General features: G+C 39.2%; 1 protein-coding gene across 2 annotated transcripts in view; it reads left to right on the plus strand.

Moving 5' to 3' along the window:
* rttn (rotatin) overlaps positions 1–25,925 on the plus strand; it is a 51,484-nt gene extending 25,559 nt beyond the window's left edge. Inside the window, exons 25-49 of one of the 2 annotated variants that reach the window (XM_015000186.2) lie at positions 5,466–5,708; positions 6,248–6,404; positions 8,346–8,512; positions 8,814–9,033; positions 9,926–10,054; positions 10,456–10,566; positions 10,745–10,903; positions 11,192–11,269; positions 11,872–12,070; positions 12,211–12,320; positions 13,673–13,757; positions 13,984–14,185; positions 14,367–14,457; positions 14,809–14,959; positions 15,861–15,998; positions 16,560–16,762; positions 16,918–17,023; positions 18,115–18,212; positions 18,512–18,589; positions 18,959–19,085; positions 22,070–22,260; positions 22,478–22,748; positions 24,415–24,518; positions 24,751–24,820; positions 25,755–25,925. In XM_015000186.2, the coding sequence (XP_014855672.2) occupies positions 5,466–5,708; positions 6,248–6,404; positions 8,346–8,512; positions 8,814–9,033; positions 9,926–10,054; positions 10,456–10,566; positions 10,745–10,903; positions 11,192–11,269; positions 11,872–12,070; positions 12,211–12,320; positions 13,673–13,757; positions 13,984–14,185; positions 14,367–14,457; positions 14,809–14,959; positions 15,861–15,998; positions 16,560–16,762; positions 16,918–17,023; positions 18,115–18,212; positions 18,512–18,589; positions 18,959–19,085; positions 22,070–22,260; positions 22,478–22,748; positions 24,415–24,518; positions 24,751–24,820; positions 25,755–25,834 (3,568 nt within the window). In that variant the 3' untranslated portion in view covers positions 25,835–25,925. The remainder of the gene's footprint in view (positions 1–5,465; positions 5,709–6,247; positions 6,405–8,345; positions 8,513–8,813; positions 9,034–9,925; positions 10,055–10,455; positions 10,567–10,744; positions 10,904–11,191; positions 11,270–11,871; positions 12,071–12,210; positions 12,321–13,672; positions 13,758–13,983; positions 14,186–14,366; positions 14,458–14,808; positions 14,960–15,860; positions 15,999–16,559; positions 16,763–16,917; positions 17,024–18,114; positions 18,213–18,511; positions 18,590–18,958; positions 19,086–22,069; positions 22,261–22,477; positions 22,749–24,414; positions 24,519–24,750; positions 24,821–25,754) is intronic. The other variant, XM_015000190.2, reaches the window with a different exon arrangement.
* Positions 25,926–26,044: the final 119 nt, after the last annotated feature.

Consider the following 26,044-nt stretch of genomic DNA (forward strand, 5'->3'; position numbering starts at 1 on the left):
TTTAACTCTGTGTTTAAAGTCACGGTTAAACGTTCGGTTTATTAACGCCTGGATGCGCCTCAGCATCCGTCCCTCTGGAGATGTTATCACGGCTCACTCATATAGCAGCTACTTTATGAAACATTAATGACTGATTGTATATGTTTCCATGGTGATGAAGGGTCCAGTAAACACATTTATGACAGCCTGCAAGTGATTAGGCCAAGTTTAATCAACATGTTATACAATAGAGAGGCTGTGTTTTACTTAAACCTGCTGTAACAGAACAGAATATACTTTAATGATAAACTGCTCCGTCCAATGTGTTGTGTTAAAAATATAAATATTTATACATGTATACAATACATATTTTAAGAGTCATGTAATTCAAATATGACTGAATTAAAAAAACGTAGTAAATACTATAAACAAAGAATCATCTTGTTTTTCATTTTTACATTAAAATCTTTGTTTTTATGAGTTTCTGCCTTATAAATTAATTATTGCTAATTGCCTTGTTTGACAAAAATGGCTGCTTTAATATTTATTTTTAATAGACAAATTCCTGCTATAAAAACTCACTTTTCAATTCAGTCTACTTGTTTTTAAACAAAACCAATAACTTGGAATATGTGGAAAAATATACTTCCTTAAAAAAGTAAAAGATGTAAAAGTCCTACAGTAATAATAAATTATTTTAATAGAATATACTTTATTGATTCCAAAGTGGAAATTGGTTATTAGCTGATAAGCTGCCTTATAAAGTAATTATTTGTAAATACATTGTTTCCCAAAAATGTCTGCATTAATATTTATTTTTGTAGAAAAATTCCAGCTGTAAAAATATTTTTAAACCAATCACTTGAAATATGTAGACTTATGAATACTTCCATAAAACGATGCAAAAGCCACAGTTGATACTATTATAGAATATACTTTACTAATCAGCAAAAATGAGATTGCTTATTAATTGACAAGCTGCTTCATCCAGTAAAATGGTCCCCACAAGGCATCAAATACAGAATACACACCCACACACAACAGGCTTCTAGTGGCTTCGATGAGCCAGTGATGTCACTCATGCGCTATGACATCACTGATGACTTAAATCCATCTTCCTTTAATCCTAACTCATTTGCTGTACATTTCAGAAGAACACTTGATTCCACATACGAACAAGTTTTACTTTTCAGCACACAGTCAAACCAATGCTCTGCGTGCGCAGCAAGTGTCGGTTTGTGCAGAACTTAATGACAGAGAGCCCAAGTACAAGGAAGTGAGAGAAGAAGTGGAATCATCAGAAGCCATCCAAACTCAGAGAAGAAGTCTCAGAGGAGAAGTCCAGGAGCTACTGACAGAGCTGAAAACAGCACAGGAGACTTTGGATCATCAGACCAGAGAAAAGGACGATCTCTGGAAAGAACTGGATAATCTGCGAAGCCAGCAGGTGACAAACCGCCAAAGAATCGAGGACCTGTACAGGAAGAACAAGGAGTTGATTCATGAAAATGCTCTGCTTCGAGAAAGGCTGGCTAAATCGGAACAGGAGAACCCGGAACCACAGTCACTTGTGAGAAAAGTCGGCACATGGGCAGGGAACATTTTAAAGACCATGTACCAGAGTGGAACTCTGAGATACTGGGTCCCATCATGGATCTACTAGTTCCACTGGTTGGTCTGTAAAACTGGTGCTTGCTCTAACTGCTGGCTCCTTCATTACTGGTGGTTCTGGTTTAACTGGTGGTTCTTGAGTTACTGGTAGTTCTGGTTTAACTGGTGGTTCTTGAGGTACTGGTTGTTCTGGTTTAACTGGTAGTTCTGGTTTAACTGGTGGTTCTTGAGGTACTGGTTGTTCTGGTTTAACTGGTTGTTCTGGTTTAACTGGTGGTTCTTGAGTTAGTGGTGGTTCTGGTTTAGCTGGTGGTTCTGGAATTACTGGTTGCTAACAAAATTCTAACAAATCTTAAGACAGCAAGATAATGGTTGGTAACCATAGCAACTGGTGACAAGTTAAAGACATGCCACAGTTTTAATAAACAATCATTGGTAACACTTTATTTGAAAGGAGTTGAATAAGACTGACATGACACTGTCATAAACACCTGTCATGAACATGAATAAGCCTTCATGAATATTTGACTGTTGTCATAAAGCGTCATTCGGTGAATTATGACACTTTTAATACAAAGTTGACGTTATTCAAAATGTCTTTGTTATGACAACTTGACATTAATCAAGAAATTATTACTGATATAAATTTGTTATAAAAGTATTACTGATTGCACTTTAAAAATTAGGTAACTTTATGTTATTAAAGGTAAAGTTTAAACAGTAATGTTATGTTCATGACAGGTGTTATGTCATGTTTATGACAGTGTCATGTCAGTCTTATTCAACCCCCTTCAAATAAAGTGTTACCCAATCGTTTTTTGGGACCTGCCCATAGCATTACATAGGGAAGAGCAGTGAGTCACTGCCTCCCATATAATGCATGGCAGGCACCTGTTGTTCTACACCTAATAGAATGTCTCTTTCTTCTTCTTCTTTATTTTTCTTCCATCACTGTTAATGCGGCTCGTACCGCTTCGAGAAACCCCACAAAAAAAGGTATCATTCCCGGCATGAGGGCTATTATTTTTATTGGGGTTTTGAGTAAAAATGGTGACGTAAAAAGTTAAAAACGAGCGAAATTTCCAACTGCCGAACCTTAGAGTGTAACTGACACCAACTGCCGCTGTTATAGAGTGAGAAAATTTGTAGATTTTTGACCCCAAAACAATTTTGAAATCTCTCTCATGGCTGCAAAAATTGCTCTATTTGTATGAAAGTCGGTTATGACATTGATACACATGCCTGCTCCCGTAAAATGTTTTCAAAATTTCTCTAGGACTGACGGTTCTCTAGGACCGTCAGTCCTAGAGACGGACTAGGACTGACGGTCCTAGTCAGTCCTAGTCCTTACTTGGACTAGGACAGTAGTGACAGTACTTGACAGTAGTGAAGCTTACTGTCAAGGTGCTTCAGAGCAAAATCATGTGACAGGGTAAAGTCAGGCTCTCAGCCATTCATTTTCAGACTTTTCTGAAAAATTTCAGAGCTCAGTGCAAGCCATTTTTCTCTCATTGCTGCTATTTCTGTGAATGAGCTACAGATATGAATCGTGGAAGTATCGGAGACGACAAATAGCCCTCTCATACATTTCAAACGGTTTTCAAATACGTCTCACGGTTCCTGAATGGGAAGCAGTTGTTTGGACTGCTTTTTTCGTCAAAACTGACTGGGTGTCTAATAAAGATAGAAATCTTTCCCCACCTCTGTCTCACACACAGGACAGTTAGCAGAGGCTTAATCACTATAGCAACAGAATACAGAGAAAGGCAGAGCTGCTGGTTTGAACTACAAAGACGCCATCTCATGGCGGAACACTTTAATACAGAGGGCAGAGCAGAAGGTCAGAACTACAACATGGTGGAACACTCAATTATTATAGTTAAGAACTGCATAATGGAACTCTGAGTTACTACAGAAGGAGGGTGAGCAGAATGTTATAACTACAGACAGGGCAGAATGTTCTGGGCATTATATAATTGGTTTAACCAAACCACTGTTACTCATAGGATTAGTGTAGCCATTTAAAATTAAGCTTACTGAAAATTTCAAAATAAAAGCCTGAATATTCCTCTCAGAATATTATTTTTTTCAGAATTTCCTGATTTCACATCAGTAAATTGCTGGTTTGTGCTTAATGTGACTGGTTTAAACAAACCACTGTTACACATTGAATTAGTGTGGTAATTTAAAATGAAGCTTACTGAACGTTTCAAAATAAAAGTCTCAGCATTCCTCCCATGTGAGTGCACCGCCTATGGCGGTGCAATAATATTAGCCTTTATTATCTTTTTTTTTCCTCAGGACAGTGAACTGCCTTGCGCAGCTCATTTATATGCAAATATAAATGAGTCAATTGACTCAAACACACAAAGTTTTAAGGTTTTAAGTCTTTAATTTATAAAAGTGCCCAAAAATGACATGTAGAAAATTGTACATAATGGGCCTGGATAAATACACCAGAACCAAATGAATCCAGTTATCAGCAGGTGTTCCTATGATAAAGTTTACAAAGCTGGATCTTTTAAACAAGCATCCAGGTTTACTGTGCAACATGCTCCACGGCGCAGTATATCGTGGTCTGAGCTCCCTCCACCGAGTCTTTGGTGAAAGGTTTGGCAATCTTCATGAAGAACCTCTTGGGGGCACTGAGGTGGCACCACAGGTCCATCTGAAAGATCGCCAGGGTGGAGGGAGTAGGTGGTCCCTTCAGAATCTAATGATAGACGAGGTTTAAAAGCTGTTAAAATTTTATGTAAAGTCTTAAAGAGCTGGTAATCAGATTTTAAATTGGGTAAGAACTAAAAACAAAAAAACAGCAGCCTCCATGTCAAAGTCTGACTTTCAAAGCAACCTTACCCTGAAAACATGACAAGAAATCTCAAAAATCCTACAATAGCATAAATAATTACAATCTGCAATTTTCCATCTTGCTAAGGGATATTTAAAAGTGACCTATAGACCCTTTTCACATGACGTCACAAAGTTCCATTCTGACTCGATGGGGTGTATCTTTACTTCTGGTGTGATTTTGCCTCGGGAAACCTGACTGAAAAATTCACGGATACTCATTATCTTAAGGATATGATAAAAGGTAAGGTTAATGACAACAGCATTTAAGTGTTAGATAACCGTTATTAGTCATTGTCAATTCACCATTCTCTAACTATGTATAAAATAAACAGCCTCCGATCGGAGAGTAAACCAGCTAGCAGATACCAAACATAATAGTTTGGTATTATTTCAGGCAACGCTTTTGTAAGTTGCATAACATATAGTAATACCGTCATATTCAGTATGTTTACTGATATAGTAATATTTCAAATACACTAGTTTGAAAAAAAGAATGCTAATGTTGGATCAAAGGATCAGAACAATAAGTCTGTAACATGATTTTCATGCGAACAGAGATCCTTCCACGTATTACTCTTGAACAACACCGTCTCCAGCGGGGAGTTCAGCAGCGTATTAGCACCAGAGTTGTGGCATATTGTGTTCATCCATCTTCGTTTCCTCTTAATGTGACCTAATTCAAACAAATGAGAATGTCTCTCTACAGTTTTAACCAGCTTGATTAAGACATTTGAAACACACCATTGGTGGTTCAATCCATCTGAGATCCTGTGTGGTGCTGCGACTGGGTGAAGAGCAGATGCTTAACATGCATTACTCTTAATATTTGCATGGGCTGCTCTGTAGCATTATGGTTTAATTATGTATTGGCTCCTACTTTGTGCTACTTGATTGTAACTAGTGTGACTTACTAGGAAAAAAAGAAATCTGTCTTATCTTCTGATGGTTTGCAAATTATTGTTTCCTGTGGGTTGTTACAGCTATACAATCTGGCCACAACTTACTTTTTTTAACCTCTCCAACAGCTTTCACCCTGACTTGAAGCTGTCGAAGTCGCAGCTCTTGTTGCTTCGGGCAGCGCACCCCCCAGCTGCGCTCCGCGACTGCATACAGGCCATCGAGACTGCAGCGGGACACAAATCCGTGGCCTCTGCCCTGTCCAGGCTCAGCCTCTACTTGTTGTTTAACAGACTGGCTCTCCCACATGTTCCCACCCACAGCTGCAGAGACATCCTCCAGTTGCTCGGCTGGCAGACAGTGTTGACCAGGTATTCTGCACATGCATTCAAAAAATATTCATATTTGATATACAGTACTTGCGAATGCCCATGACAGTAATGATCAAAACTGTGGGAATGATTATGTTTGGGAGTCCTATAGAACGCTGATTAAGTTGCATGTTTGAACAAGTACTAAATCTTTTTGTTTTTATCAAAAATCTTTGATAAGTCACAAGTAAAGCCTGGTGGCCCGCCAGGCTTATCATACACTGGGGGAAACCCTGAGTTTAAGGGGTATGAATATTTTTGCAAGGCACTTCTTGTACATCAGTTATCTTTCACTTTACTCAGCCGTTTCCAATATTTATCTTGTTTTCGTGTTTCTCTCCCTCCTGTGTCTTTCCAAAATCAGTTCTTGGTTTTTCTAGTTAATAAAGTTACTTTGTTATGTTCCATCATAAAGAAAAGTGTAAACAAACACAACAGGAAAATGTGTTGCATAGTACGTGCATGGAATATGCGAAAAGCCTTTCAGCAGTGCCTCTCTTGCCAGGATTGTCACACGCTCTGTCTCTTCCTCCCTGCAGGTTTCTCCAGGTGCGCCCGGCCTCTGTTGAGGATGAAAGGTTGCTGGTGGGAATTGTGACATTTTTGAATGCCTACTTCAAACAAATTCCCACAGAGTGTACCTCTGACCAAGGGGACCAGGACCTACGCTGGATACTGGAGCTGCTTCTCAACCAGGTCCAGATCATTGACACTTTATGGACAAGCATTAAAGTAAAACCTGCTGCACCAGCGTACTTCTCTGCTTAGGATTATGGTGCAAAGAAATAGTCACAATTTTTTTTTTTTTTTTTTTTTGCATCATGTTGTTTAAGTGATGCGATAGATGTGATATGGAACTGTTAGCTTTAATATGCGAATATAAATGAGTCATTTCTCATCAGTCTCAGCCATCTGAACCATATGTGCATCACATCTCCACAAAGTAGTTTTCTAAATAAGTTCCTCAATGCAGCTGCTTACAGTATATAGCAGCAATCAAACCCTGAATAAATCAGGCAGATTGATAAAACACCCTGAACACATTACGGTCTCAAAACAACAGAAAAACAGCTTTTCCCCTTAGACATGGCAGATATTATTTCCTAAGCTCTTAAAAAAATGTCGGGGCTCTTATTTCGAATTACCCGTCTGTTATAGTAAGGAGAGCTACTTTCTGTCTTCAATCAGTCTCACCTTGGTTTTCTCATTAATATGTGTGTAAACAATAAGTCCTTCCCCGGTGGCTAAAGAAGACTCAGATTTAATGCCTAGTAGGGGTTAGCCTCGCTGCTCTCCTCTGTTTTTCTGTAATTACTGAGCTGTTTCAGGAACATCTGTCGCCTCATATACCCTCGTGAAGTGTGCACTGATCAGTAATTTATTTATTTTTTTTGCCATGTGGCAGCCAACAGATTTTTTTTTTTTTCTCTTTTAAAGAAATACAAGTGTTTGGAGAAGCTGTGCTTACTTTAAAAAAAGAGCTACTTGTATCAAATCAAGAAGAAGAAAGAGGAGATTCCAGTATGTTCCTTAGGATTCAGACATTTTCAAAAACGACACAAAAATTAATACTTTTTTATTAAAAATGTCAAAATTGGTGAGAAAATTAAGACTCAAATTTACCTCTCGGCCACTGTCACTCACTAATGATTAACTTCAAAACAAGAGCCAAAAGGTAAAACTAACTCTGATCTCGATGCTAATAATTCAGACAAACAATCTGAGTTGATTAAAACTAATTATAAATTTAAGAACTCTCATGAGCTTATTGGATTTTCCAGAAACCCCAGGGGAATATCAGTTTATAACTTGTGTTTCTGGAAGGAAGAAAATTTGTTAACATTACCTCCATGACATATTAAAAAGAATACAGACCCTTATTCGAAGTCCGCCTTTTTACAGTTCCATCTCTGATCAAGTCGGGCAGCATGACAGAAAATCTTGCAATGGTGACAACATTGATGAATATTGACTTCATCAGTCTTCATAAAATAGTCTGAAATAGTCCAATATGACTATTTTCCATCATTCTGCGACTAGTGCCAGTTTAGGCACTAATTTGTGTCCATTGTGAGCATATGCTGCTGTGAAACTATTCCTAACTGCATAAAAAATACATTAGCAAGTAAAATGCCAATTCACAACACTCTAAATATTCTCCAAAGATTAGTGTAGTTTACAGTATCACTCTATCTTTAAAGATGTTTCCTTTAGGCATCAAAGATACTCTTATAAGATTCATTAATATAGAAAAATAATATGTCACGTAAGTCATAACTATTGTCACTGACAGTGTTTCCACTTTCCTTCATCATCATGTAATGCTTAGAGTTTTAATTACTGAAAAAAAAAGCCTGAATTATATTATTTTGAATAATTTTTTTGAATCTGCAGATTTGCAGACAAGCCACTTAATTCATTTTTCAGTTTCTTTTCCATGGCAAAATTTTCACCCTGCTAATGTATTTTAAAATATTTAAGTTGAGTAAGCAAACTAATAAACACACTAGTAATCTGCTTGAATAAATAATTAATTTGGATAAATGAAAATGAGTTAGGAGACATTTAAATATTAAGCACAACATCAAATTTAATCAAATCCTACAAATTCATTCTGTTTATCCACTAATTTCCTAGGAGACTGCTGCTCTTCTTCATTTGCTTCTTGGTATGGAGTCGCAGATGTTGACTCAGAGTTTAGAAAATCCTGAGGAGATTAAGAGCCACGTAAACCAGAGGCTGCAGAGAGAACTCATAAAGTTCTTTAACACGCTTCTGATCAGGCTGTCGAACACAACTGACAGGTAGGTTAATATCAGACATAAATCTGTTATCTTTTACTTTAACTCCCTAGAGTGTTAGTCCATCACTGTTTGTTTCAGATATAAAACGATCAAAATAGTAAAGCTTGAACAATGAACCATCCTGTAATGTTTTTCAGCTTACCTGCTGTGTAAGAATAGTAATAATAATTTAAAAAAAGGGAAAGCGTACTAACATCAATTCCTAATTTTCCTTCCACTTTATTTCTGTCGTCTATTTTTCTTTCTCCTCTGCCTGTCTGCTTTGCTTCTTTTCTCGCTGTCTCCTTTCCTGTCTGTCCAGGCTATGTTTGGCATTAGCAGGTCCCTTTAAGAGCCAGCTGGCGCTGCGCTTGCTGCAGAGCTTGCGGTTGTCTGATGCCCCGCGTTTCTATGGCCTTCCCAGCCTGGAGAGGGCACTGCAGGGCATGGTCAGCCTGACTGCCCAGCCTGGCTGGAGCTCCCACTGCCCTGACCTGGAGCCCAGCTCCCTCTGCTCCAAATATCTCAGTGGATTATTAGAGGTGAGTGTGAATGCCCCCCCCCCCACGTCTCGTATTTGTGTGTGTGTGTGCGCTCATATGCTCGAGTTTGGAAGGGGCTTGTGCCAACCTCCCACTTGTTATGCAGATATTAAAGTGCCTGCGGAAATGTTAAAATGGTAAAACATGGAAATTTCCGAGGAATGAGCAAAAAATGCAGCAAAGCGGACTTGTGAGACATGAATTGCAATTGACAAAAACCTCGGTGATCAGACGTGCCACCCCGAGAAGATGCTGATGAGATTAATCACCCTCGCATTTTCCATCTGTTCAGTTGTGCAGCAGTGCGTAAAACAATCGACTAACAAAGTGAAGACCAGCCTGTACAACAGTCATCGGCACAAAGGTGTCAAAAGTTCGTTGGCACCCACTGGACTCGCTCTGTTTACATCATAAATACGCATTCTTGTTTTGTTCTAATACAAATGTATAATAATGAAACAAAAGTGCATATTTAAAGATTTTTTTTTTCAATTTACTTAATTAATCTAAAACCACAGAGTTATCCTCTTTTTTAATTGTCTGACTGGCCTCTCCACTGACTTTTCTGGCAGCGTGGGGTCCTAGAGCTCTGCAGGCCTTTGGCTCCTCTCTCCTCATCTGCTCTTCTGTGCAGACTCCACATACTGATGGCACACAAAAACAAACTAATTAGTCTCTCAGCTGTATTAAAGTTTCATTTGGATGCAGTGCTCGACGAGCATACGATTGGCTCTGAATAAAAACAGAACGTACTGTAAGCTCAGGCTTTCGAGTTTGCTTTGTACTGTCAAGTTAATGGCACAGCCAATGCACGCTAGCCAAATCTGTCTTTGAATCATAGTTTTGTATGACGTGTAATTTTTAGGAAGACATTTCTGTATCACTCACACAGGTGATTTCTTCATTTTACGTTGAGTGGAGAGGGAACTCCTTGTCATTCATGGGGAAAGGTGTGACAAAGAACGCCATTATTTGCTTGCTTCACCTGTCCCATGAGATGATGATGGAAAACAAGGATAAGGCAAGTGTCATTGTAACGTTTTACCATTATAACCTGATGTAACTGGAATAATTCTGTTACATTGTAGCTACATTGTAATGACACAACTCATTGTATTTTTATGTGACGAACCACCACAAATTACGACATAGTTGTAAGGTGGACAGAAAATGATTTTAAAAATGTTTTAGAAATGTGAAAAGAATAGAGTGTTTATATCCATCCTCTTTACTCTGATACCCCTGAATAAGATTCAGCAAGTTGCCTTCAGAAGTAATATAGTCAACAGAGTCTGCTCCCACTATAACAAAATTGTTACAGTTTAAGAAGTATGAATACCTTTGCAAGGCACTTTTTTATGGCTCTATGGACGAATAGATAACTGAATGTTGCATTTAAATTGAGCTTTATTCCAACATTAGGACTTCATAAGCCAGTGGTCTTTTGGGGCTAATGGCACCACAGAGGAGAGTAGCGGCTCTCAGCTTGGTTTGGCGTGGCTTATCCCGCTCTGGGTGGACCGAGATCAAGAGGTAAAGCAGTCATTTTTCACCTTGCCTTCATGAACCCTCAACTTTTGCATGTTTGACATTTTGGACATTTTGAAACTCATCCCAAACGCATTGCAAAGTAAGGTGATTTCCCTGACTTATGAGGAGCCAGCGGGCTTCGATGCACCATTTTAGCATGTGTTTTCTCCTTTTCTGTCAGGTGAGGTTTGCCAGTCTGAGTTTAGGCGCTGCTCTCTCCTCCATGCCCAGTGGCTGCCAGATTCTGTGTGCCAGCTGTCAGAACATCAGCGGAGGTCTGTGGGGCACGCTGCTCAACATCCTCTTGGATCAACAGGAGAGCAGCATGGTTCGCAGAGAGGTGCGTTGGAAAAACTCCCTTGCGATGAAAGAGCTCTTTTGTTACGTTTTTACTGCATTACATGACTTTTCACAATGTGTCAAAATGAAGCTATTTGAGTATTTATCGCTTTTATTTCAGGTTAATGCAACTTATGATTTGCCACCTTAAATAAGCAAAACCACTCAAGTGCTCAGAACAATGTATTACCAACCAAATACAGGCAGATGGCACTGTTGCTGGTGCAGTTCACCTTAACCCAGACTGTATGTGTGTGTGTTTCTCCCTCTCCTTGGTTTGTGTGTCCAGGCTGTGTTTATCTTGCAGAACTTGCTGGTGATGCCTATGCCTGCCAACGCAGAGGAGGCCAAGGACTCCCACTGGCAGGTCAGCAGATCTGCCTGCCAGTTCAAAGCCCTTTTACAGACCATAAACCTTTTTCTACCCCATTTTCTTTCTGTTTTCTTCCATCTGGATCTGCTCTCTTACCCTCCCCAGATCTCTTGTTTATAGAGAAAACTGCTTTGGAGTTCAGATCAGGCATGTTGCTGAGTTAAATATTAATTTAGATTTAGGTGCACGCATAGAGAATTCACATCCAGATTAATTAAGCGCTCAGTCAAAACTCCAAAGGCATTCTAAAAAAAGGATGCAGGTACTCGGATAGAGACCTGTATGTGTGAGGCGGTTTCTAAAGACGGCGCAGATGGAAGTTCTCGAAAGAGTTTGTGGGGGGCCGGGAGGGGAGTCTGAAAGGATTGAGTTTTGTGAGTAGCTGTGTGGGAAGCATTTGGGGAAAGAGGAACTAAAAATCTAGGACACACAATGTCATCTCTTAGACATTTTTGAAATGTCATCTATATCCATATTGCAACTTAACTGATATCTTTCATCTCTGACAAGATTTTTTTTCCTTATGTCAAAAATGTAAGAGAACTCAAACTAAAGTTATTTTTTTTCTTTCTTTAATTTTTTTTCCCCCCCTTCAGCACCCATGTGTCCATGATGAGGTTTCCGGTGTGTCTTTGGTGGGTCTTCCGGCACTGCAGGCTCTGCTTTACCACTGTCAGTATTTCCACAGTGTGGCTCTCTCTGCCTCGACTTGCTACTGTGGCAGGTACACCTTCGACCTGCTGCCACGGCCTGGTGGGAGCGATAATCCCAGCCTTCAGGAAAGCTCTTTAGCTGGTAAACCCCGATTTCCTTACAGTCGTCATGATGGATTACGAGCAAAGAAAAGGATTATGCTTGTTAATGCCCGAAACTTTGATAACTATGTGTCACATTTGTGTGTTGTTGTGTTTAATTCTGTGTGTACGCTGACTTAGATTCAGAAAATTCCCTGCTGCCTTGGAGATGTGACCCCGCACCTAGTGTCAACTCTGGAAGGAGTTTCAGCTCCCTTTCTACTTTAAGCACTGCAGTCAGCAATGCTCTAGTACGTAAAACCATCCACTCATTAGTTTGTTTGTTTGTTTGTTGATTCATTTATTCATTCGTTTGTTGTCCGTCCACTCATCTCAGGGCTTCCCCCAGAAAACTTGCTAAGCCTGGTGCCAGGGGCGTTAGGGCAGTCATCCAGCCGGCTGCTGTGTTTTTGAGTTAAAAAATGTTTAAAGTTGACAGGAAATTTCCAAATATCACTTGATAGTTCTACATTTTTGGAAGACTGGAAGATTAATACTTAAACATCAACTATAAAGTCTTAAGAAAAGGCAATAATAATAATAAAAAAATATAAATTAATGTTGCTAAGCCTGGTGGGGCCACAAGTAAAGCCTGGTGGCCCGCCAGGCTTGTGATACACTGAGGGAAACCTTGCATGTATTCATTGGTGCATCCATCCATCCATCTTTAGTTTTTCAACCCCACTTTTTTCCCTCCTCTTCTTCACACTGAAAGCTTCACAGGTTCTATATTCACGTTCTAACCATAGTAAAAATCTGTACCATTAATTCATTTTTCTTTTTATTTTCTTCTTATGTTTAGGAAATTGGATAAAAAGAAGTAAGAACTCAGAGCATTTGAGGCAGTAAAAGTAATAGATTTTGAAATGGGGGCTTATTTTACCCATTTTTAGAGTCTAATATCTTACCAGGAAATGAGACATTTATAATTCATTGAACATTGGGTGAGAAAACCGACAGGACGACTAAAATGGGTTCTGTTCAATACAAGAAGGTATTGCATTCAATACAGTAACCGTGCCTTTTTCATAGTTTTGTTTTATGGTTGGTGTTTTTACTTTTTTATATACTAGAGTCATATTCAGTACATTTGAATATTAATGAAAAGTTAATTTACTTATTTCAGTAACTATTGATACTCAACTTTAACCTCAACAGTGAAATCTGTGATTCTATTTCATCTCCCCTCATTAGGTAGGCATACTGAATGTACTGATTGCACATTTATTATTATTATTATTATTACTATTATTATTATTATTATTATTATTCAGAAAGGGGCTTTTTGATCTACACAAGTGCCTCCTATTAGGAAAAGTTCAGGAATGAGCTTTTACCCACGTGTAACTCTATGAAATAATAATTTCTTGTGGTTCCTCCTCGGAGATGAAGTTTTCAGCTTAGATATATCTGTGTTTAGGAGTTCTAATCATATATTCTTTGAGCGCAGTTTTGTTGATTTTCTGTTTTTGTTTGGTTTACACTAGCTAGTTTCACCTCTAACAGATTGTTCTGACAGATCATGTGAATTAGAGGAAATTTCCCCCCAGAATATTTCAAGTGAATTGAATCCTCATGCTCTCCTGTTTTCTGTTGCTTGCAGAGTAAAAGTTCAAGGCTGAACACTCTCAAAGTTTCCTCCCCAGTCGACATCCCAGACTATACTCCTGCCAGACTGATGGCTCAAGGTACTACAAAGAGAAAAATCTGTCTGGACTTAAACTCTCCACATAGACCTTTGGATATTGTCTGCCTTCGGAAAATGTAACCCGTGGTGTGTTCGGGAACAGTCATAAAACCAAAACCGCTGTAACGTATACAATTCCGAGAGTGAAGCTTTTACTTCTCGTAATTTCACCTCGGCCCAAGAGACAGACCAGGATGTGATTCAGTGGCTTTTGACGTGTCTCGCAGGTCAGAGTGATAGAGACACAAGCAACTCAAGTGCCTCACAGGACTCCCAACCAGTCAAGCCCTCAGGCATGGAAGCGGTTGTCATAGTAACTCCTGACCTCTTGACGGCCCACTGCGGCCTGCTGTATAATCTGCTGGCTGTCCTGCCAGACTTCACCCTCTCTGCCATCCAAGAAAACCAGCTACTGCCGGTTCTGAGCAGGTAAAAGGCCACAGGTTTTGTTCGTCCTACGCAACATCTTTCTGGCTGGTGTGTTCAGCGTACCACGCTGTACCTTTATTTCACCGTTCACACTGATGAAACTATAATATGAATGCTATTGGTTCTCCATTCACATCTTTGCAGACAGTCTTATCCCATCATATTTCTTTCCCCCTTTCAGTGTGGTCGATGTCGAACTCATGGAGAAATGTCTCAGCGAGCTCAGGTCTCCCGGCATCCTTCCCGGAATCAGAGAAGATGTCAAGCGTCAGGTAAAACAGCACGGATCGGCTCAGCGTTTCGGGAAGTTTTCCAGTTGTTGTTTCTTTATTATCATGATCCGCCACAAAATACGTGGGTTGGAACTCTGTGCCAGTTTCAGAACAGGTTATCTAAGTGCACCTCCACATATTCAGTGTGGGTGGAATACTTAATAAGCTTATGCTGGAAGCATACAATTGTTTTTTTTTTTTGTTTTGTTTTGTTTTTCAGCATAGTTACCTTTTTCTTGTTTTTTTCTCTCCAACTTTGACAACTTAACAAATGATTTTTGTGCTGTAGGAGGGTGTTATTATTTTACCTGCACTTTGTTAATCTGTGTTCATTTGTGTGTGGCTTCTCAGTTTGTCACGGCTCTTCGGTTCCTGTCGAGCTTTTGCAAACTGCTGCAGTCTTGTGTCGTGGCAAGCAAGGAGCTGATTGGCCAGATGGACTTTCTGAAGCTGCTGTTGCCTAATCTGGTGGCTGCACTTATGCTGGATGCCAAATTATTAGGTGGGACTCTCATGCTGTGATTAAATAGATTGCATACAGTAGTAATGATACCCCATAAACATTTTTACATTTTTTATTGTTATAACCACAAACATCAACCTTTTCTGGGATTTTATGTGATAGGCCAAATCGATTTTCTTTTTTTTTTCTGAAAAGGAAAGAAAATGTCCTTAAATCTTTTCGCTAATAAAATGTGAATTTAATGTCAAATCCTGCCCTCCCCAGGGTGAATTTTAAAGAACCGCAAGTGTTTCTGGGTATGTCAGCTGGCAGCTTTGCACATCTTTACCCTGAATTTTTTTAACTGTACTTCATTGGAGAATACAAAAAGCTCTGCTGGGTTGGAATGGGGGAGTATCTGTAAACATAAATGGATATTACCTGAAGACCTTAGTGGCCTGGAAAGTTGATACAACAACAACAGATCTTAAATGTATTTTGGTACTAATCCAGTCAGTGATTCATAAGCTGACAAAAGTGTCTTATTTTAAAATCTATGGACTTTAGAACTTGGGTGATGTGCTCTTGTCTTCCTGATTTTAATGAGAAGACGAGCAGCAGCAGCTTTCTGGTTCAGACACTTGATTCTGGTGCAGTAATCAGTGCCACTAAAGATAAACGCATGAGCACGTCTTGCTAACTGTGTTTGGCTGCCACATAACATCTCAGTTGAATGCATTGATGTTTGTGGTTGTAGCACTGCAAAATGCGGAGAGGCTAAACCGGTGCGAACCCTTTCATGAGGCTCTGTACGCTTCTACAATGGCCTATGCAGATCAGTCGCGTTCTGTTTAGCCGTTTTCTCAGCTCACTCTGCAGTTCAACCGTAGCTCTGATTTGCTTACCTCTTTGTGGTCGTCCGCTGTCATAAAATTTGTGAGTCACTCCTTCCCCTCCTCAGACGCAGGTACGTGGGACGCGGTTTGCGCGTGCTGGACAGACGTGTTTACGCTGCTGGCTACTCTGGTGAGGAGAGGCGGCTCGGCAGCTCACTCATCTATCTCCGCCGTGCTGGGCAGATGCTGGCGGACATTCGCAGGTACACGGATGCCCCTCTCTGAGAGGGAGTTTAAGTGACGAACATAATTTTGCTGGTTTAGAGGGCGAAATTATTTGTGTGATCATGTTATGGATCGCCCCTCAAGTTTCTGTCTCTTTAGTGAAATTTACATCTTCATCTTGGCAAACAAATAAAAGAATAAAAAAAATATTAAGCATGCTAGCTGCATCCTTGCTGTTGTATAAACTTTCTGTAACAGATGTGAGGGTAGGATAATTAAACCACCTCTACCCCTCCTACTCATATCTTCCTCCCAGATTAATGACGCAGCAAGGACGTTTAATGAGTCCAGTAAAAGATGAATGCTGGGCCTTTGTGCTCATGTGTGTTTTTGTCAGCAACGATGTTTATGACATCTGGGCGTTCAGACGAATTTAGATGATTAGTTTGCACAAGCTGCCTCAGTCATAGTCAAATATCCAGCTGTCACTGGTTTTAAAGTTTTGATTTGCTTTTCTTGTTGTTGTTGTTGTCTCAGAAAGCATTTGTCATTCATTACAGTCAGCAATTTATTTTATTTTTTTACATTTTTGTCTGCAGGAACATTATCCCAGTGTCTGGATGAGAAAAGGGCAGATTTGCTGCTCCACACAGCAGCTCTGCAGTTCCTCTCCACAGTTTTCACAGAGGAGACGAGGCTCTGCGGCACAGAACTCAAAAGCTCCACATCCAAGCACAGCAGCACTCTGTCAGATATCCTAAATGGTCCCTCTGCCAGTGAGCTGTGTGAACTGCTATTGCAGGTAGGTGCGAATGTTGCAGCCGTGTGATAGTCTGCTCAGTTATTGGAGGTGCTTTTAAATCCCAGGATTGCCTGTGTGTTCGTGGCCAGAGTTTTAAACTTCAAGGAAGGTGTTTGACTGTACAGCAACACTAACCTGATTGTTGTTGTTCTCAGAGCTTTGAGAAAAGGACCCTTCAGGACCCTTTAAAGAAGCTCACAGCCAGAGCTCTGATGACGCTTCTGGCCTGCAGTCCCACAGCTCAAAACCACGCAGCCACTGGTAATTCCCCAAAAACACAGCTGTCACCTCTGCGACTGATTCTAAAACCGCACAAATAAACTGTGCAGCAGCCTGTGGCACGTCTTCCTAAATTAAACTCCAGACAGCTCACTGGCTGTTTATGTTTGTGAAAATGTGTTTTAGCTGCAAAAATGTACCACCAATTTTGTCTTATTGCAGTATTAGTGTATGCGTGTTGCAGAGAACTGCCTGAACTACAATAAGGCAATAAATTATGCAAATAATTTAGGTACCAACCACTCAGGCTGTCTATGGCTGTAATATATTATGTGGCACTTTTTGTTTGTAGCAGCATAAATATTTTTAGGGATGGAAGAAAGTGGTAAGGTTGTCAAATTAGTAAGACGGAAACAAAGATTAGCTGGATAGACTTTCTCATTTTCTGAAGTCTGCTATAAAATCGAAGCCTAAAGACATCATTACATTTATTGCAAGTCATGCTGTTATTGCAACATTTACCAGTACTAATACATATTGCATGCTTTTCTTATATTTGAGCACATATACATTGGAAAAAAAAAGATTTTCCTCCACACGTTTCTTCTTTCACACTCAAATGTTCGCGTTACAGAATGAGAATTATCTGAGTAAATGCAAAAGTTAGCTTCCACATTCTACCTCTGATTGGATAAAAAAAAATAAGTCAAAAGTCTGAACTTAAATCCGACCGACAAGCTGCCGAATTACCTCAACAGGCTACGTATGTTGCGATCCCTCTAACATTACTGATTTATAATAGTTCTGCAAAAATAAAAAGATGGTTTTATTTTTTTTACCAGTTATTGCAAATGCCTGATGGCAGTTGTTGTGGCCAAGGGTAGCATGACTAATTATTTAGTTGAGGGAAAAACAACTTGTTGTTTGGATAGGTTGCAACTAACATGGTTAATATTTTTATTCTAAATGAAACCACTTTTTAAATTGCTCGGACGAAGAAAGAAAATCGTATGATTTTGACATTTTTGAATGCGACAAAAAAAGTAAGGGGGAAAAAAAACAACTGAATTTTGAGGGAGACAAATACTTATTGTTTTTAGCTACTTTGATGCTCCTGCTGTCTTGTGTTCCAGCTGGTTTAATTGACAGCTGTGTGGAGCAGCTGAAGCAGACCCATTCCCGCCTCCACCTGGAGTCCATCCGACCCAGCAAGGCTTCTACTCGCAAAAAGGTGAGCACAGGCCGGCGGGAAACTTCCCATCTCAGCACATTTTTAAGCTCCGTGTGTTTACATTTTTTTCCCCCTCAGTTGGGTTAAATAACAAACTGAGGCTACACCAAAGTGTTTTGTGTTTTTTTTTTTTTTTTTTTTTTTTTATTATAGAAGAAATGCTATGAATACGTATTGTACAGTCCCAGCTGTTCTCTTATTATCCTTTTCAAGTGTTTAATGCAGCCAGGAAAATGCTGTTTTGAATCCAGAACAATTAAACATGTTGCCTTTTGTTTTGTTTGTTCTCATATTTTCAGGACGGGGGCCATTTAAAAGAAGTCAAGCTGACTGCAGGGATCCTGCGGAGCGCTCTTTATTGCAACGATGAATGCAAAGTGAGTTTCTATGGCTGCTATTAAACTCCCCACAGTTAATTGGTTTTTAATGGAACCTCGCCGTACAGGTGCCTCCAAATGAGATCCAAATGTGCAAGATGCTGCTAACATTTCCTCTCGTTGAGCTTCTTTATTTCTCCGTTTTGTTACTTTTAGAGGAAATGAGCTGTTTTTTTTATTTTTTTTATTCCTCGTCCTTTACATTTAGAAGATATTGAGCTATTTTAGGCTGATTACAGGTGTCTTTGTCAGCATCGGGTTATAACAAATGTGTTCCATAATCTGGTTTGCCTCTTTAACTCTGCGAACATCTAACTTAAAGCGTTTTCTCTTTACAAGTACATCAATCTAATCTATTTATGTGTGTAGGTGGTTGCTATGGATGCCCGTTTAGCTCTGAGACTCTACGCTCTGTGGCCGTGGCTCTTATTGGACGACCCCACAATGGAAGCGGTCCTGGAGCTCCTGTGTGTGTACACAGCCGACAGCCAGCCAGGTGGGAACGAGATGTTGCGCATGTTGCGTCTCTCTGAGTGTTTGCGCCTGTGATGTCGCCTCCTTCTGCGATTAGCAATCTCACTGAGTCATACACACTTTGCATTAAAAGTCCCATTGTCCTCTGCGACGACCACATTGTGTTTCACTGTGTAAGAGCAGTGCGTGGTTTGCTTGCCGGTAACAATGGGCACCGTGTCAGAATCGATCAGGCTGCATGTCAGTCTCACTGCGGCTTCAGACCAGAGGGACATGATGTGGAAAACAAGAGAACATCTCTGGCTTGTCTGAGACGTTTCTGTTCGTTCTTGCCAACCAGCAGAGTTAAGAAAAAAAAGAGAAAAAAAAAAAAAAACTACAGTTGACAAGAACAAATTTCAAGAGAAAAACAATCTGGGAAACAATCACTCATGTGTCACTTGATCTCTGTGTGTGTATTCAGTTATCTGTTATTGATATAAAGTTTCTTACAAAAGTATTTTATCATGTTAAAACTACAATTTTTATTACACTGTTGAGGAATTTATATAGCAGATTAATTGTGAATCGAAGGAAAATGTGGCAAATTTTTTGTAAGTATTAATGTAAGAAGGAAACCCAACCCACGACAAGTCCGATCCGCAGTTTTTCAGTAGTCATGTAGTGAACACAACAAACAGGTGGGGAAGAAGTGTTCTGGTCGTGTTGAAGACCACAATTTCACTTTTTGGCCAAAAAGTGAAACAATATAATTGGTGAAAAGCTAACGCCGCTCCATCTACACAGTGAGAGATGGGGGTGGAAGCATTATCCTGTGGGGATTCTTTTCAGCAGCAAAGACCGTGAAGCTGGTTAGATTGTTGGAAAGACGGATGGAGCTAGATGCAGACCAAACCTGAAAGAAAACCTTTTTTTGTGTAGACTATAGAGTGGTGTGGAAAGTCCAAACCTAAATCCATTTAAAGTTTCAGTGGAAAGTCTTGAACATTTATTTTTCCATAGACACGGTGCCAGCCAGAACTATATTAGAAAATACAACAAAACTTTCTGTTAAAGATGTACAAACCAGATTAGCTGAATCCCAAAAGTCTTTCAACTGGAACGACAAGGAATGGTGTTTCCTAGGGGGATACAGATATAAGCCACACTTTTCAGATTTGTAAACTGTATAATAAAAACAAAAAAAATTACCTATTTTTGTAACCTATTCCTTTCACTTTACAATCATGTCCTGAAAGCTTTTATAAGACGCTGCAGTTGTTTCATCTGTGAGTAACTGAAATTTCTCTTGCTTCACTTAGAGCAATTTCTGATAGCCGGAGTTCACAAGTGTTGACAGGTTTGCGTAAGTAACTCTAAACGTGATTGGCAGCAGCTTTTCAGCGGACGTGTGCACGCACTCGGATCTAAACTGACTTTTTCTTTAGACCCCCCTCCCTTCCTCCCTCCCTCCCACCACACCCACATCGGCTCAAGCTGGGAAGCTGCAGAAATCAGTGAAGTCAGGCACAGTGTTTCCCTAAAGGTTAACCGAACAGCAGGTTGGATTTGGGCTTCACGCAGCCTGGCTTAGTATTACACCATCCACCCTGAGGCAACCACCGAGTCTCCTGAGACGCCTACGTTTCTATTCGCTCTTTCATCTCCTGTCTACCGCCTTCATCCGAAACTTTAGCATTGCTAGTTTAAGTGGAACTGTTGTTTTTTGGGGGGTTTTTTTATCTGTTCCCTCCCTGCTTATTTTCAGGAGATATTTTTGTAATTGCCTCAAAACCTGGTCTCACAGACGCAAAGAACGCAATAAATAACTGCATTTTTTTTTTTTTGTTTGCTCTTATTTGAGATGAGACGTTCCTTGTATTGCAGAGTACTTGATGAGATTTAAGGCAACACTTGGGACGCTTAAGATCTTATCAGAAAGATCCCGTGTTAACCCTCGCCGATGTCATGATGGCTTCCTGACAGGTGTAAGCATAACCTGAGGCCATCTGTCGCGTTCCAGGATTAATGTAACCAACAAGTTGGGATGTTCTCAAATGAACAACATCCACTAGTGTCAGAAAGTCATGAGTGATTTTTTATTTTTTTTTCCATTTATCATTTTTACTTCCTTGATGCCTTTTGGTATTTGCATTCCGGATGTTTCTGCATAATAAATATCTACAGCCTGAGGCTGCTAAGCAAAAATAATTTGCCTCCCACCAAGAGTCAGAGCACCACAGTTGCCATAATGAGGCAGTCGTTTCAAGGTGAACCAAAATTAGCAAATTAAAATAGCCACAAATGTTTTAAAGCTCTCTTATGAAGTGATGAGCTTCTGTTACATTTCTGCAATTAAAATAAAGTAACAAATTATACATTTTTTCTTCATCATTTAGCTGATATATGTTGATACTATTTTTAAAAAGGGGAGGGGAAAAAAATGTGTCAGTTTGTTACGCTGTGTGATGTTTAGGTGGCCAGTCCGCGTTTCTGCTTCCCTTGGTGCTGCGGGCTGCAGCGGAGCTGAGCGGCTCCACGAACGTTTCATTGTTGCACTTAACTATTCTTTCAAGGGACGAGCTGTGCTGCTGTTATCAGCGGTAGCTTTAAGTTACACTCAAAAAGCCTGTTGCTGGCATGAAATTACAATTCAGAATGTTAATTGGCCTGAGTGCTCTGTTATATTTTCAAGAACTCTGTAGTATTTTTATTTTTTTAAGATCAGATTGCGACAGATTGACATAAAACAAAATGACACACACACACAAAAAAAAGTCATTTAAAATCCATATAGTCGCGATCTGATTTTTAGCAAACCAGTTTATCCATAAAGACGTGTACAGTGTGATTCATTTCAGAAGAGATGCGGCACTTAAAATGTTGGAATGCTCTTTTAGCATGGAAGCTCTGACTTGACGATTCACATTTTATGAAGAGAGAGAGAAGAAGTCTTTTAAATGCTATGTTTTATGGTTAGGAGATGCATAGTTTGCTAAATGTATCTGTTTTTTCCTCTGTTCCCAGCATGCAGTTCCCTCTGTGGCAGCAGCCCCAGTGGGGTGCCAGGATCTAAGGGCTCCTCCAACGCCTCTCTGATGCACTCGGTCATGAAGCTGAGCTCTCTTGCCCCAGACAACAGCCCCATCCAGAATCTATGCTTCTCTCTCCTGACTAACCTGGTTGTGTCACGAGACTGTAGGTGCATCCTGCAGAAGGTACATTATTAAAACAAAAGCAGCAAATCCAAAAGATTACTTGAGTTATAGTTCTTCCCTTTTAGATGTAAAGTTGTACAAACTGCAACACGTGTTTAAATTACAGCTTTTCTCCTTACTTGGTAGAATATAGTTTCTGAAGGTAGTATTTAATGAGGTGATCCATGATGCTGTGCTGTAATCTGTCTCTTTTGTGATCATGTCCTGTGATTCTCAGAATAATTTCCTTCAAGCCTTCCTGTCGGTGCCGGTCCCTAAGGTGGCTGGCGCTAAGGCCTCATCGGTCGGTGGCGGTGGGAACCTCCTGAGCCTGTGGCTGAGATTCCTAGTCAGCCTGTCCGCCACAGAGGACGGGCAGCAGAATATTCTGAAATTGTCCGGAGTTCTGGAACTGCTGGCCGAACTGGCGCCGCATCGACCACACGCACTGCTCACCTTTCACAACCTCTGCTTCTGCCCCGCCGTCAAATCACACGTCGTGACTAATGGTACGGAGCAGGAGACGGGTTTGAGATTTAACTATTGCATAGAGGTTGAAAAAGCACTTTGGCGATTAAGGTCATCTTTTTAGTGTGTTTTTCATGAATGCCTTTCAGTTTTCTCATTCCCCTCTTCAGCTGTATGTCTAGGAATTGAGGACATTAACTGAATTTACAGCTCAGACCCCTTATACATTTCCACATTTTGTTTTGTCATCTAAAACCTCCAAATGTGCATATTTATATATATATATATATATATATATATATATATATATATATATATATATATATATATATATATATATATATATATATATATATATATATATATATATATATATATATATATGTGTATATATATATATATATATATGTGTATATATATATATATATATATATATATATATATATATATATATATATATATATATATATATATATATATAATTCATCTATAAATTCATCTATAGACATCACACAATTTGGGAATTGTATACCAGTATGTATATTAATTGCAGTAGAAGTACAGCAGTGAAGGCCTTAGATCTTTTATTGTGATCATTAGTGAACAAATAAAATCATGAATGACAAATGTATAAAGACAGGACCTCCCGCCTAAACTGACTGCCCTGGAAAGTACCATATTTATACAAGTATAACTCATATCAGTCCTGAAGAGGGAGAAAAAAAATGCATATAAATTGCATGTGGCTAAGAAGTTGAAGGGCCAGCCAAGCTAAATAGATATATTTAAAAAATGTGACTTATATACAGTAAGAGAAGCAGCCAAGAGGCCTATAATAACTTAGCAGGAGCTGCAGAGATCCACAGCTCAGGTGGAAAAATGACTTTAGCATTTTAATCTAATAAACATGTTTTGATATAAAAACATTTGGAGCGTTCAAGGCGAATAAACATTTTTTGTAGGGTCTGTACCAGTATGTTAAATTGAAGTTTCTCTCCGAACCTAAACAATATTTCTTAATAAAAAGCCATTTCTCCACGTTTCTAAAATCATTGCTACATTAGGCTTTTGCTATCAATTACTGAAGTAATTAATCAATTAGTCACAGATAAATTGTGTTCAGAAGTAAGGAAAGAACCAAATACCAAATTAATTTTTATAGCATATAGCATTCAATCTCGTATTTTCAAAATAATGTATACAACGTGTGACAAAAATGCAATGCATAACAGTTTGGGGTGGCAAAGTCGGACCAGGTAATTCTAACTTTAGCAGCGTTTTGCTGCAGTTTCAGTTGTGTGAAGATGAAATAACCAAATGCTGAGCGAAAATGAAAGTGGAGGAAGCTGCTGAGACTGAAAAAGCTCGTGCAGGTGGGCAGATGTGTCCCACACAAAGTACACTGCAGGTGATAGTTGAAGGACCAGCTGCGTGGAAAATGTCATGTTACCACATTTTTTGTTTCCTGTGGAAATTTTGACATTTCCTGTTTAAGCTGTGTGGTTTTTTTTTTAGTGATCATATTTATGATCACATCATTTGAATTGCTCTTGTCTGTATGCCAGCATCTAACTTTGTTTCTCTATTATTATTTTTTGTGTGTCTATTTATTTAAACAGTATGATGATTAAAACATTTTAAAACAATCATTTACATGAGGTAATGATGTTGTGAAGATTACCGATTGTCTACATGTTTGTGTTCCAGATAAAGCCATGAAAGTTTTGTTACGGTGTTTGGAAAGTAAAGAGCTGGAGACCTGCTGTATCGGAGCGTCTGCACTGTGGGCTCTACTCCACAACAATCAGAGGGTACACACACACTAACACACACTCACTGACGCTCTGAGGTGGTTGCATCTACTCTCCAGTGAAGTCCTAATTTATCTATTTGTTTTCACATTTAATTTTTATGCTTTAACAACGACCTGAAAAACCTTAACAGCTATTATGTCCTCTCATTTATAATGCTTCTATAAAGCATTATAAACAGAAGTTATTTTTCTGAATCAGTTTTTTGTTGTTGTTGTTTTTCTCTTGACAGGCGAAGACTGTACTGAAATGTCCATCTGTTCGATTAAAAATCCAGGAGGCACTGACCGTCTCCAAGAAAGGCAGGCGTGTTTTCATTTTGACAACCAAATAACGCGACTTCCACACACCAGATTGTTAAACAGTGGACCTATGTTTAGAACATTGGGGTATTCCCATCAGAATATTAATTTTCTTTTTGAAATAAATAGTATAACATTGAAATGAAATACTTTTTTTATGAAACAGAGGAATAGAAATTAGAATTTGGCTTGATTCCCTTTTCAGTTTCAAAACAATGTTATAAATAGTATAACATTGAAATGAAATACTTTTTTTTTTATGAAACAGAGGAATAGAAATTAGAATTTGGCTTGATTCCCTTTTCAGTTTCAAAACAAAAGCACTTATCGACCGAGAAAAACAAAACAAAAATCACGTTTTGTCATATCAACATGCGGCCATCTAATTCTGTGGCCATCCTTTAATGCGACTGTTGGAGGCGCTGTTTCCTCCTTAGACCTATTCACTGCAACACAAGTGAATATGAAGTAAAACATACAGAATGAGGACCTATATAAAGTTGTGATGAGTTGGGAGAGGATGAGTAGTTTTGTTACTCCATTGAGTTCAATGTTAAAAAACTCACCTTCACCTGGGCAGCGATTTCACGGGATAAAACTTACATTTTATTAGTGCAAGCTGAGGGAAAATGTCAGGGAAAAGAAAATATCAAATTGTCTCATTTTCTCCTCTGAGTATGAAACAAAAGCCTCATTTAAATTTCTGCTCATTTATTTTTCCTCCACTAGAAAGGAAAATGGCTCAATTTTCATTTAAATTGTACTTTAAAATAAAAATCAAGTAACCGCTTGTGTTACTTGTGTGTGTGTTTTTTTTTTCTTCTGTTGCTTAGCACTACTCCTGAGAAAATCCGATTACTTAAAGATGCATTCATCAGCAACAAACAGTTTATTTTGTTTTTAATCTTTTTGTTTTTGTTATTCTGTTCTGTAGATGCAGAGAAGAAGCAGGAACCTTTGAACTCCTACCTGCAGAAGTGCCTGGATCAACTTTCCCAGCTGCTAAAAAGTTGAATGTAACTGACTATTTTAATTGTGTAGTTTTGTATCATGTTTTGTTATCTATGAAATATGTCATTTGAATATTAAAGTGATGTCAACCTTTCGTCCTTGCCAGATCTCATTTATCGGAACTTAGCTGGCGTGTGGCTTTGAACTCGTCGCCGTGGCGACGGTGGTGTTCGGCAGCTGATTCACAGCGAAACACAACAGCTTTTGTGGAAA

The sequence above is a fragment of the Poecilia mexicana genome, unplaced genomic scaffold, assembly GCF_051168715.1.
Source record: "Poecilia mexicana isolate PSO_F unplaced genomic scaffold, ASM5116871v1 scaffold_20, whole genome shotgun sequence".
NCBI lineage: Eukaryota > Metazoa > Chordata > Actinopteri > Cyprinodontiformes > Poeciliidae > Poecilia > Poecilia mexicana.